Below are 11875 nucleotides of genomic sequence, written 5' to 3' on the forward strand. Positions count from 1 at the left end.
TCCCATTTGCAAAAGTAGCTAAAAATGTGTGACCAACACAGCCCGTGACACCACCTGCGTCTCACAAGGGTTGTCTATGAGTCTCACCTGCGTCTCACAGGTTGAACTCCTTTCCAGCTCTCTGGATCTCTATCACGTTGTGCGGCACATCTGAGATTAGCAGGTCACTCCTACGTCACCACCTGTGTCTCGTAGGTGGTGTCTTCTCCACCAATATTCACCATTTCATCTTCCTATGCAATCATCAACACTTGGGATCCCTGGGAAGATATCAACACGTCCATCTTTATAAACATCCCTTGAAAAGCTTGAATGTCACGTGCTTGACTCCTTGTGAATGGTCTTGAGGCAACTTGGATTGCATCATTCTCCCCTTCTTGAAGAGAATTTGTCCTCAAATTTAAGGGGTCTTGATCATCCACATCAAAGAGAGAAAGGTCACAAATATTGAAAGTGTTGTGGACTTGACATTCCGGAGGGAAGTCAATTTTATAGGCGTTGTCATTGAGCCTCTCAAGTACTTCAAATGGACCATCTCCTCTTGGCATCAACTTGGTCTTTCTTTTGTTTGGAAATGTCTCCTTGCGGAAGTGTACCCAAACCCAATCTCCTGATTCAAGCACAACTCTTTTCTGGCCCTTATTTGCTTTGGCCATGTCTTGGTTCTTCTTCTCAAGGCGAGGCCTCACATTCTCATCTAAACTCAAAACAACATCTTAAGACAAAGGGGTTAGATCAAGAGGGGTTAGCGGGCTAAAACCATAAACAACCTCAAAAGGAGACATACCAATAGTATTATGAATGACTCTATTATAAGCAAATTCAACTAAAGGCAATTGATCTTCCCAAGATGTCAACTTCCCTTTAACCATGGCCCTAACCATAGAACCCAAAGCCCTATTCACAACTTCGGTTTGGCCATCGGTTTGTGGGTGACAAGAGGTAGAAAACAACAATATAGTGCCAAGTCCACCCCACAATCCTTTTCAAAAGTGGATAAGGAACTTAGAGTCCCTATCACTCATTACGATTTGGGAAACTTGACCATATTCTCGACAAATAAAGATGCAACATGAGAAGCTTCATCACATTTTTGGCAATCAATAAAGTGAGCCATCTTCGAGAATCGGTCAACAACACCAAAAATGCTATCTTTACCCCTATAAGTCCTTGGCAAGCCCAACACAAAATCCATAGAAATATCAAACCAACGTCTTTGAGGAGTGGGGAGAGGGGTATACAATCCATAGGGCTAGACTTAGCACTTCTACATTCAACACATTGGCTACAAATTCTAGCAACATCATTACGCATTTTTGGCCAATAAAATTGTTCTTCAAGGATCCCTATGGTCTTGTCAATCCCAAAATGATCCATCAATCCCCCATTGTGTGCCTCCCTCACAATAAGTTATCTCCAAGAGCTCGTGGGCACACAAATCCATTTATGCTTAAACAAGAAACCATCAAATTTGGAATAGGGAGTAGATGACATATCCCTAAGCCACCGTGCCCTTTCCCATTCTTCGCAATCTTGGAAGATTTTCGCTAATATGGGGTTTTTGAGGTACAATGTCTTTAGACTTTCGAAACCCACTAATTTAGAAGACAAGGTACTAATCAAAACATGTTTTCGAGACAAGGCATCCACCACCACATTATCCTTCCCTTTTTTGTATTGGATTACATAAGGGAAATTTTTAAGAAATTTAATCCATTTGGCATAAAGTTTGTTCAACTTTCCTTGGGCCCTAAGGTGTTTCAAGGATTCGTTATCGGTTCAAATTACAAACTCTTTGGGCCACAAGTAATGTTTCCAATCACCCAATGCTCTAATTAAGTCATACAACTCAAGATCATAAGTGGAATAATTTAAAGTTGCACCCCTGAGCTTTTCACTAAAATAGGCAATGGGTTTTTGTTCTTGCATTAAAACGGCACCATTACCTGCTTTAGTAGCATCACATTCAACTTCAAACATTTTATCAAAATCGGGTAATTGCAACAATGGTGCGGAGCTAAGCATTTCTTTCAAGGTCTCAAAGGTCCTTGCTTTCTCCTTACCCCAAGAAAAAGGTTTATCCTTTTGGATTGCCTCGGTCAAGGGAGCGGCTATGATGCTAAATCCTTTAACAAATCACCTATAGAAACTAGCCAATCCATGAAAACTTCGTATATCACTAATTGAATTAGGAATTGGCCAATTCTTAATAGCATCTATTTTGGATTCATCTACCTCGACGCCCCTTGAGCTCACAACAAAACCCAAGAAAACAACTTCATCAACACAAAAGGAGTATTTAGTCACATTAGTATAAAGTTGTTCTTGCCTAAGCACATCAAACACGCATTTCAAATGATCTACATGCTCATTCATGGTTTTACTATACACTAAGATATCATCAAAGCAAACAACCATGAATTTGCCTATGAAAGGTTTCATCACATGATTCATCAAACGCATGAAGGTACTAGGAGCGTTAGTGAGACCAAAAGGCATTACCAACCATTCATATAGACCAAATTTGGTCTTGAAGCGTTTTTCATTCATCCCCCGATTTCATACGGATTTGATGTTATCCACTCCTAAGATCAATTATAGAAAATATGCAATTAATACAATATTGAATGCAGAAAGAAACAATAAGAAACTTAAAGATAGGAATCTAGACACAAGAATAGAAGTAATTGAAAACTAAGACTATATTAAAGTCAAAACCTCAAATTAAGAATCCAAACAAGCACCTAAACTAACAAGCAAACCTCGCGGGATCAGCAATTCCCCAAGCAATTCACCTTTCTCAACAATGTTCAACCAAAGGCCTATCAAGCTCTCAAAACTCATGCAAGAGTATAATCAATAGTATTCAAGATAATCTAAACAAGTAAATGACCTAAGCTAGCTATTAATGTTACACCTCGTAGTTTTGTACGTTAAGATTCGTTAGGTGTTAGCTGTGTGATTATGGATACTGGAGTACCTTCTTGGATATATGAGATTATATGTGCCCACCTTATGATTATGAGGGTTTAAGTTCATATAATAAGTTAGGGAAGGATTGGAGGGCAGGTGGATTAAGGAAATTAAGTTTGTTAGAACTTTGGAGAAAAGTTGGCAAGATTTTGGGCAAGATTTTGTACGATGATTTTGGTCTAAATTGCGAAAAGAATATATTTTAGCATATGAAGAGTTTTGAGGTAAAATAAAAGCCTAAATTGAAGTTCAGGAAGTCTAGTTTCCAACGCAACAAACCGCACATCAATCCGACATCGGAATCAAACGTTATGAGCATTTTAAGACAGACTGCCAGAGCAGAGATTAACTCTAAGCGAAAACGCCTGGAGGTGGCGCGAATGCGAAGAGGAGCCAGGGGATAACTCAGCATGAACGCGCCCCAAGGTGGCGCGAATGCGCTGAGCAAATTCTAGGTCGGTGCAACCCGACTCTAGAACATTATAGAAAGGGTCTTAGCCCCTTATTTTTCATCCAAACACCCCTCCTAACTTCCCAAATATTCTGGAAATTTCCCCCAACTTCCAATCATCAAATTTTAACGCTAATTAAGTATAATCTTCGGATTCAGGTTCAGACAGCGTATAGTTGCGATTATAATATCATATTGCGGTGAATCTTGGCTGGAATTCAAGGTGAATATTGAAGATATTTCGGTTCTAGCGGGAGTAAGGTATGAATCTTCCCTTATTTATATTGATTTAGGTTTATTTATGAAGGTAGAGCTATTAAATGATCGTGTAACAAAATTGTTGGTTGAGAAATTGAAAAAACATCGTGTGGGATGTTTTATGGAATATTTTGGTATGGATGATGATGTTGTCGGCGTTAGAGTTGTTGTTGTTGTGTTGGATATTGGTATTGTGATTTCGGGCTTGGGATATAAACAGGGAAGATGCTACCCGAATTTCGACAGATTCTAAAGAAGTCTAATTTAAAGACTTGAGATAGGCATATGTCAATAAGCCTAACTGCAGTATGAATTCTTTTGAATGTAGATTTACGAGCTTGGGAGGATAAGTGTTAAGTAGTAGGAGATCAAATAGGTATGTTAAAGTTGTTCCTTCTTTTCTTGGCATGATTCCATATAAGGTAAGAGTGTAATAACCTTGTGACCAGAAATTGCCTAAGTAGAGCTTGTCATACTGTTACATGATTTCCGAGTGATTGTTATTCTTTCTGATGGACTATATTCCCTTCCTATGTCCTTGAGTTCATAGAGAGACAGAAGAGACATGCTACAGTATCGGTATTGTTTTGCACATACGTGATACGCATATATTTTATTTAGCCTGGTCGCTTGGTCAGTGAGACTTTTATTTAGCCTGGCCGCTTGGTCAGTGAGACTTTTATTTAGCTGGACGCTTGGTCAGTGAGACTTTTATTTAGCCTGGCCACTTGGTCGCCGAGATGACCACCGGGCCGACGGGTCAGTGAGACTTTTATTTAGCCTGGCCACTTGGTCAGTGAGACATATGATATCATGGTATTGCATTTCATTTGAGACAGATCAGAGGGTCATTCTGAGAATTCTTTGGCCTTTAGATTATATTGTTTTCAGTTCGCTTTTTAGTTATTCTATTGCCTTACATACTTGATACATTATTTCGTACTGACGTCCCTTTCGCCGGAGGCGCTGCATTCATGCCTGCAGGTGCAGATCGACAGGCTGATAGGCCTCCCCAATAAGCAGGACCTAATATCCGCTGATTGGTGAGCTCCCTTTTTGTTCGGAGTTGCCAGGTCTTTGGAGTCTCTCCCTTTTGATTACAGATTGTATGGTATAGTCCCACATTCCCTAGAGGCTTGTAGACGAGTCCTGTATATAGTGTGTTTGTGTGACAGCATCGCCGGCTTGTATATGTCTGTTTGGATACTGTTTGCTTTGTACGATCATAGCAGCCCCGTGAGCTTGCTCAGTTGTATGTACATTTTGGGTATGTCTGTGTGCGCAGTAGGCCTTATCGGTTTAAGTTGGGAATTACTCCCCCAGAGTTTTATATTTAGAGTGATTCGCTCGGGCCTAGTGTGACTTCGGGTGTCGATCGCGCCGCTCCGTAATTGGGGCGTGACAAACTTGGTATCAGTGCAGGACTATTCTAGGGAGTCTACAAGTCGTGTCTAGTAGAGTCTTGTTTATAGATGTGTTGTGCACCACATCATATAAATAGAAAGCTACAGGGCATTTAGGAATTTGGTTACCTTTCTTTCAGATCTAAATCGTGTTGTAGAGCCAAGTCATAGGAGATTTGAGTTAAACTTACCCTTTCATATTTGTACACAGCTATGCCGGTGACTAGGAAGGTTGTAGCTAGCTGGAAAGGCAATATGGCAGCGGGCGAGGGAAATAGTAGGGCACACCGGCGGCCCGAGGCCCGGTGCGAGGGCCGGTGGTGAGACTCTACCCCAGCGATCATAGACTGCTCTACCACCCGAGGAGCCCCTGAGGGAGGTAGCAACTCCAGTACCCCCTCCCGCATCGACAGACCAGGATCTCAGGAAAGCGGTGCACTTATAGACCCAGATTGTGACGACACAGAGACAGCCGAAAGTACCTGCTGGAGCAATGACCACTGATGGGTCCCACAGTTCGAGGGTTCGTGAGTTTTTAGCACTTGACCTCCAGAGCACTCAGGGGTTAAGAGGGACGAGGATCCGCAGAACTTCGTTGATAAGCTTCAGCGTATTTTCAGGGTCATGCATGCTACCGAGACCGAGGCAGTAGAGTTAGCGTCTTTCAGGCTTCGTGATATAGCAGTCTTATGGTATGAGAGGTGGGAGCATGCCAGAGGTCCTGAGGCACCTCCAGCGCGTTGGTCTGAGTTTTCAGAGGCCTTTCTTGATCGTTATTTACCGTTGGAAATACGAAAGGCAAGGTTAGATCAGTTCTTAACTGTCCGGCAAGGTAGTTCCACCGTTCGAGATTATTGCCTTCGATTTGATTCCTTGGCCAGATATGCTCCATCCTTCTTTGATTCATCGAGGGCCAGGATTCACAGGTTCATAGCGGGTTTGCACCCCGATTATGTTGAGGCTTTACCACTGCGGCAGTGAATGATAATATAGACCTTGCTCGTATCCAGGCATTCGCACAGAACTGTGAGGATTGTAGACGTCAGTGGCAGGCGATTGAGAGGATATAGAGAGAGCATCATAAGAGGGCTAGGACTATTGGTCAACATGGTGATAGAAGGGGGAGTTTCGGACCCCGACTGTGGCAGCCATTTAGGCCACCATCGCTTCGCCCTGTGGATACGCATCGGGGTGGTATTATATTCCCTGGGACTGGGTGAAAGTTCGGTACATCCCGGTCACAACAAACAGAGGGGTCCCGAGGCTCAGATCACTACCGCGGCGGTGCGGCAGAATCGGTGTAGGGCACCACGGGCAATGTCGATACGGGTGAGGCTTGTTATACTTGTGGCGACCCGCATCATTTCGCAGTGGGACTGCCTACAAGGGAGACCCACCGATATGATGCGGCATGAAGGGTTAAAGGTGGTCACGCCCTCCGTGCGTCCTTTTGGGCACCGGCCTCGGTCTTACAGAAGGCGAGAGGAAGTGGGGAGGAGCTTCTGGTGCAAGCGAGGCTCAGAACCGCATCTATGCTTTGGCAGGTCACCAGGACTTGAAGTCCTCACCAGACGTTGTGACAGGTATGTTGACGGTCTATTCATATAACGTTTACGTGTTGATAGATCCGGGGTCCAATTTATCCTATGTCACTCCACTTATTGCGGGAAAATTCGGTATAATGCCAGAATTGTTGAATGAACCATTTTCTGTGTTAACATCTATTGGTGAACCTGTTACTGCTAGGAAGATTTATCGTGGTTGTTCTATAGTTGTCTGTGATCGTCAGACTATAGCAGATCTTATAAAGTTTCAGATGGTCGACTTTGACGTCATCATGGGGATGGATTGGTTAGCTTCTGTTTATGCTAATATGGGGTGTTGGACAAAGACTGTCACGTTCCACTTTCCGGGGGAACCAGTTTTAGAATGGAAGGACAATACGGCTTCGCCGAGAGATAGATTCATTTCCTATCTCAAGGCGAAGAAGATGATTCCGAAAGGTTGTATCTATCATATAGTTCGAGTTCATAATACAGAAGCAGAACCACAAACTCTTCAGTCCATTCCTATAGTTAATGAGTTCCCAGATGTGTTCCCAGACGAGCTTCCAGGCCTCCAACCAGAGCGAGAAATGGACTTCGCTATAGATGTACTACCCGGTACTCAGCCAATATCCATCCATCCTTATAGGATGGCCCCTGCTGAGTTGAAGGAGTTGAAGGAACGCTTTTAAGGATCTATTGGAGAAGGGCTTTATTATACCTAGTACGTCACCGTGGAGAGCCCCAGTATTGTTCGTAAGAAAGAAGGATGGTTCGCTAAGGATGTGTATCGACTACAGACAGTTGAACAAAGTGACGATTAAGAATAAGTATCCACTTCCGAGGATAGATGATTTATTTGTTTAACTGCAGGGTGCTAGATATTTCTCGAAGATAGACTTGAGGTCGGGTTATCACCAGATCGGGATTAGAGGAAAAGACATTCCAAAGACAACATTTAGGATTAGATATGGTCATTTCGAGTTCCTTGTCATCTCTTTTGGGTTGACTAATGCTCCAGCTGTCTTTATGGATCTGATGAATCATGTATTCAGACCCTTCCTAGACCTGTTCATGATTGTGTTTATAGACGATATTCTGATTTATTCTCGATCAGAGACTGAGCATGCAGATCATTTGCGTGCGGTACTCGCAGCCCCCGGGACCGGGTGAGCCGTATGCGAAATTCTCCAAATGTGAATTTTGGCTAAACTCTGTGGCTTTCCTAGGGCATATTGTCTAAGATGAGGGCATCAAAGTGGATACTCGGAAGATAGGGGCTGTGAAGACTTTGCCTCGACCTACGACGTCGACAAAGGTTCGTAGTTTTTTGGGTTTAGTAGGATATTATAGAAGGTTTGTAGAGGGCTTTTCTTCTCTTTCTGCCCCATTAACGAAGTTGACTCAGAAGGCAGCCAAGTTCTAATGGACTGATTCTTGCGAGCGGAGTTTTCAAGAATTGAAGGATAGGTTGACTTCAGCACCAGTTCTGGCGCTTCCAGAGGGATCCGAAGGTTATGCCGTCTATTGTGATGCTTCGAGGGTCGGATTGGGTTGTGTATTAATGCAGCATGGCAAGGTGATTGCTTACACTTCTAGACAGCTTAGGAAGCACGAAAAGAACTACCCAACTCACGACCTAGAGTTAGCAGCCGTGATTCATGCACTTAAAATCTGGAGACATTACTTATATGGCGTTCATGTTGACATTTATACAGATCATAAGAGTCTTCAGTACATATTCAAGCAGAAGGAGCTAAACTTGCGGCAGAGGCAGTGGTTAGAATTGCTGAAAGATTATGATGTTGATATTTTGTATCACCTGGGGAAAGCGAATGTGATAGCAGATGCCCTCAGCGACAAATCTATGGGTGGTTTAGCATACCTGCGGGCTGGAAAGAGGGAGCTGGCTCATGAGCTTCTTCGGTAGCCAACTTGGAGGGTCAGAGTACTAGATTCAGGAGATGCGCAGAGTTACTATTCAGACAACAGCCACATCATCCTTAGTGGTCAAGGTGAAAAGGCATCAGTATGAAGACCCTTCATTCACCCATTACAACGATACAGCTCCACAAAAGAAGAAATCATCATTCGGGGTTATTGGAGATGGAGTCCTCCGATATCGATATAGGTTGTGTGTTCCCGATGTAACGGTTTTACGTCAGAAGATTATAGCGGAAGCTCATTCCTCCTGCTATTCTATCCACACAGGGTCAACAAAGATGTACCGCGACATCAAAGAGGTTTATTGGTGGGATGGAATGAAGAAAGATATAGTGGAGTTCGCAGCCTAGTGTCCTAATTGTCAACAGGTGAAGATTAAACATCAGAAGCCTGGTGGCTTATTGCAAGCTATGGGGATCCCGACTTGGAAGTGGAAAGTAGTTAATATGGATTTCATTTTAGGCTTACCCCGGTCTCAATAAGTTTAATTCTATATGGGTAATTGTTGATAGACTGACAAAGTCATCACATTTTCTGCCTGTTAGGACTACTTACTCCGCTGAGGATTATGCGAAGCTTTATATTAAGAAGATAGTCCGACTTCATGGTGTACCTGTATCCATTATCTCCGATAGGGGTGCGCAGTTTGCAGCTAACTTTGGAGATCTTTTCAGGAGGGTTTGGGGACTCAGGTGAATCTTAGCACAGCATTTCACCCCCAGACAGACGAACATGCCCCTTCACCCGTATGTAGTTATAAACTTGCATCCTTTGGTCTCTATGTTCCAAATTACTCCAGACAATCTTTACTAAGAATTGGCCATTTTTATCACCCATCCACCATGACTTATCATTTTATTCGATCACCACAAGAGGGTTGATATTATCCAAAATATCTTTGAATTGATTTCTCTGTAAAATTCTCTTAATAATATAGAGTTCCACCTTCCTTCAGTCATAAAATGTGATACCTCTATAATCACGATCCAATATCACTTCAGTCGTGATGGCACCTACACAACCCGATAGGCAAATTAATTTCATTTTTCTTTATTAGCATACATAATTGAAGGAAATCGAAGAAATGAATACCATGATGTAAGTCTAATATATCTGAAGTGCGAAAATTAATACAAAAAAAAAAAAAAAAAAAAAAAAAGGTAATATGAGTTAAGAGCTCTGCATATTGTCGTAGCATGAAAACACTGTCTGAGAGAAAAGACAAAAATATAAAAATAGGGAGGAAGTCCAGTGCTGCGGATCAACTGAATAGCTCACCCTGAATTTCCTACTGTAAGCTCTCTAGATATGGTCCCGGACTCCACTAGTACTCGGATCAAAATTTACACAAAAAATACAACAAGTGTAGCATGAGTATAAAAATCAACCCATACTCATCAAGTATCATCGACCAATCCAACAATAGAGTGGGAGGGTTGACCTTAAAAATACTTGTTTTAACATGTACAATTCATATAATCTCAACACATAAGGAATTTACTGCGTCAAGGTAAACCCATCTGAAACAGCATAATAAAATGCACAAATACATCATATACGTGATGCACATATAAGATTCATCATGCAATGCATATGATGCTAACTGTTTATCAAATTGTCTCGTAACAGTGCTCCTACTACTGTGCGCGCACTGCCTCACTGGGAGTGTCGACGAACATTGACCCATGAGAGACAACTGTATTGTCCACACGTTGCACTGTACAAAATCCTGTTGTACCAAAGTCATATCATTCACCTGGAACAAGATCTCATTGATTCATAATCACATCAATTTTCCTGGAACAAGATTCCATGGGGCCATATTCATAACAATCCTCCCGAAACAAGACGCAATTTTTTAACGTTGGGAGTTTGGGTGTTAATTACCCTTTGTCTTGTAGTCGTTTCCATCACCCTAATCCAAAGATCAAAATTTTAACGTTTCATTATTTTTAAACTTAAATATATAAAATATATTTTACACATAAATTTATTTGGTGCTATTCGGTATTTTAGCGATTTATTTTCGTAAAATTAAAAACCCTTTATAAGTTTATATAAAAAATTACGATTTTATTAAAAGAACCCTAATAATCAATTCGGTTCAGTTCGGTCGATTAAATCGATGTTTAGAAAACATTGTTACCCCTGTTGCTAAGTGGGACTTGAGGAAGAGAGAGCCCATCATCTTGGCAAAAATTACTACTGGGAAGCCTAATGGTGCCTACTATTTTTTAGCTTAGCAACTACCAACGGGTGCTAAGGGCTGGTAATCTAGATAAAAGTCAAATTTCTAAGGGAAAGGGCCAAAAATACCTAAACTATTTGAAATAAGTCAGATTTGCCCTCCGTTACCATTTTTGGCTTAAAAATGTCCTTGTTGCTATGTTTTTGGCTAAAAAAAGGCTCTCCAATTAGCCAAATAGCTCAAAAATACCCCTCCTGCTAACGATTGCTCTAAAACAAGAGCAAATGAGCCAAGTTTGCCCTTGAAATATTCAAAATGAGTCAGTTTTGCCCTCTATTCAAAGTTCGCGACAAGTGCTCACTTGAGCAAAACCTTATATTGCAGATTATATTATGAGGTTACTTTGACTTTTCAAATGACCATTTCTAATGGTTGCTCTAAAACAAGAGCAAATGAATCAGTTTTGCCCTTGAAATATTCCAAATGGGTCGGTTTTACCCTCCATTTAAAGTTCACGACAAGTGTAGTTAATTGTAAAGACTTGAGCAACAACTTATATTGGAGATTATATTATGATATTACTTTGACTTTTCAAATGACAATTCTTATGCAATGCCAATTTTATGTAAGATATAGTTTAATTACCATCATCAATTTTTCAATCAAATATTTATTCAACTGTTTCCTTTCAAAATTATTATATCGGCCCTGTACTAAAACTTGAGATGACTTACAAGTTATAATAAGTAATATAGTATTCCAAGTTATAGTTGAATTTTATTTAGTTTCTCATATCATTCCTGGAGTCAGTAAAATAAATCTCTACTATTAATGTAGAAGAAAAAAACTAAATAATTACATAAGACAAGGTAAATGATAGTTCAGAAATAATAACTCATACCTAATATGCAAGGAATGTGACACTTCGCCTTTTTGCATACGTTAAGGTTTCGTCTTAAGTCGGTTGTCGTAGGCTCGTATTGGGAATCATTTGGGAAGTCGTGTATGAGTACTACGGGTGCATCTCCGAGTTATATAAGTCCTTAAACATGTTTGAATAAGATTACAAAGGTTAGATGCTAAACGAATCGAAAAGAATACGTCATCGGAAAAT

General features: G+C 41.2%; 2 protein-coding genes across 2 annotated transcripts; one reads left to right on the plus strand and one right to left on the minus strand.

Moving 5' to 3' along the window:
* Positions 1-233: 233 nt before the first annotated feature.
* On the minus strand, positions 234-872 carry LOC132044275 (uncharacterized). The gene is made up of 2 exons (XM_059434755.1): positions 788-872; positions 234-697 (listed from the first exon to the last, which is right to left on the minus strand). The coding sequence occupies exons 1-2, from the start codon at positions 870-872 to the stop codon at positions 234-236; spliced, it is 549 nt and encodes a 182-aa protein (XP_059290738.1).
* A 7721-nt stretch (positions 873-8593) lies between these two features.
* On the plus strand, positions 8594-9269 carry LOC132044276 (uncharacterized). Its single transcript, XM_059434756.1, has 2 exons — positions 8594-8910; positions 9086-9269. Exons 1-2 carry the CDS (start codon positions 8594-8596, stop codon positions 9267-9269), a joined length of 501 nt encoding a protein of 166 aa, XP_059290739.1.
* The last annotated feature ends 2606 nt before the right edge of the window (positions 9270-11875 follow it).

Source organism: Lycium ferocissimum, unplaced genomic scaffold (genome assembly GCF_029784015.1).
Source record: "Lycium ferocissimum isolate CSIRO_LF1 unplaced genomic scaffold, AGI_CSIRO_Lferr_CH_V1 ctg4105___fragment_3, whole genome shotgun sequence".
NCBI classification, from domain to species: Eukaryota; Viridiplantae; Streptophyta; class Magnoliopsida; order Solanales; family Solanaceae; genus Lycium; species Lycium ferocissimum.

Excerpts from the sequence above, each read along its gene's own strand:
- LOC132044275 (XM_059434755.1), bottom strand. The coding sequence starts at position 872 with ATGGTTAAAGGGAAGTTGACATCTTGGGAAGATCAATTGCCTTTAGTT. Across the intron at positions 698-787 it reads AGTCATTCATAATACTATTG|ATGAGAATGTGAGGCCTCGC; the intron begins GTATGTCTCCTT and ends TTTTGAGTTTAG.
- LOC132044276 (XM_059434756.1), top strand. The coding sequence starts at position 8,594 with ATGCGCAGAGTTACTATTCAGACAACAGCCACATCATCCTTAGTGGTC. Across the intron at positions 8,911-9,085 it reads ATGAAGAAAGATATAGTGGA|ACTGACAAAGTCATCACATT; the intron begins GTTCGCAGCCTA and ends AATTGTTGATAG.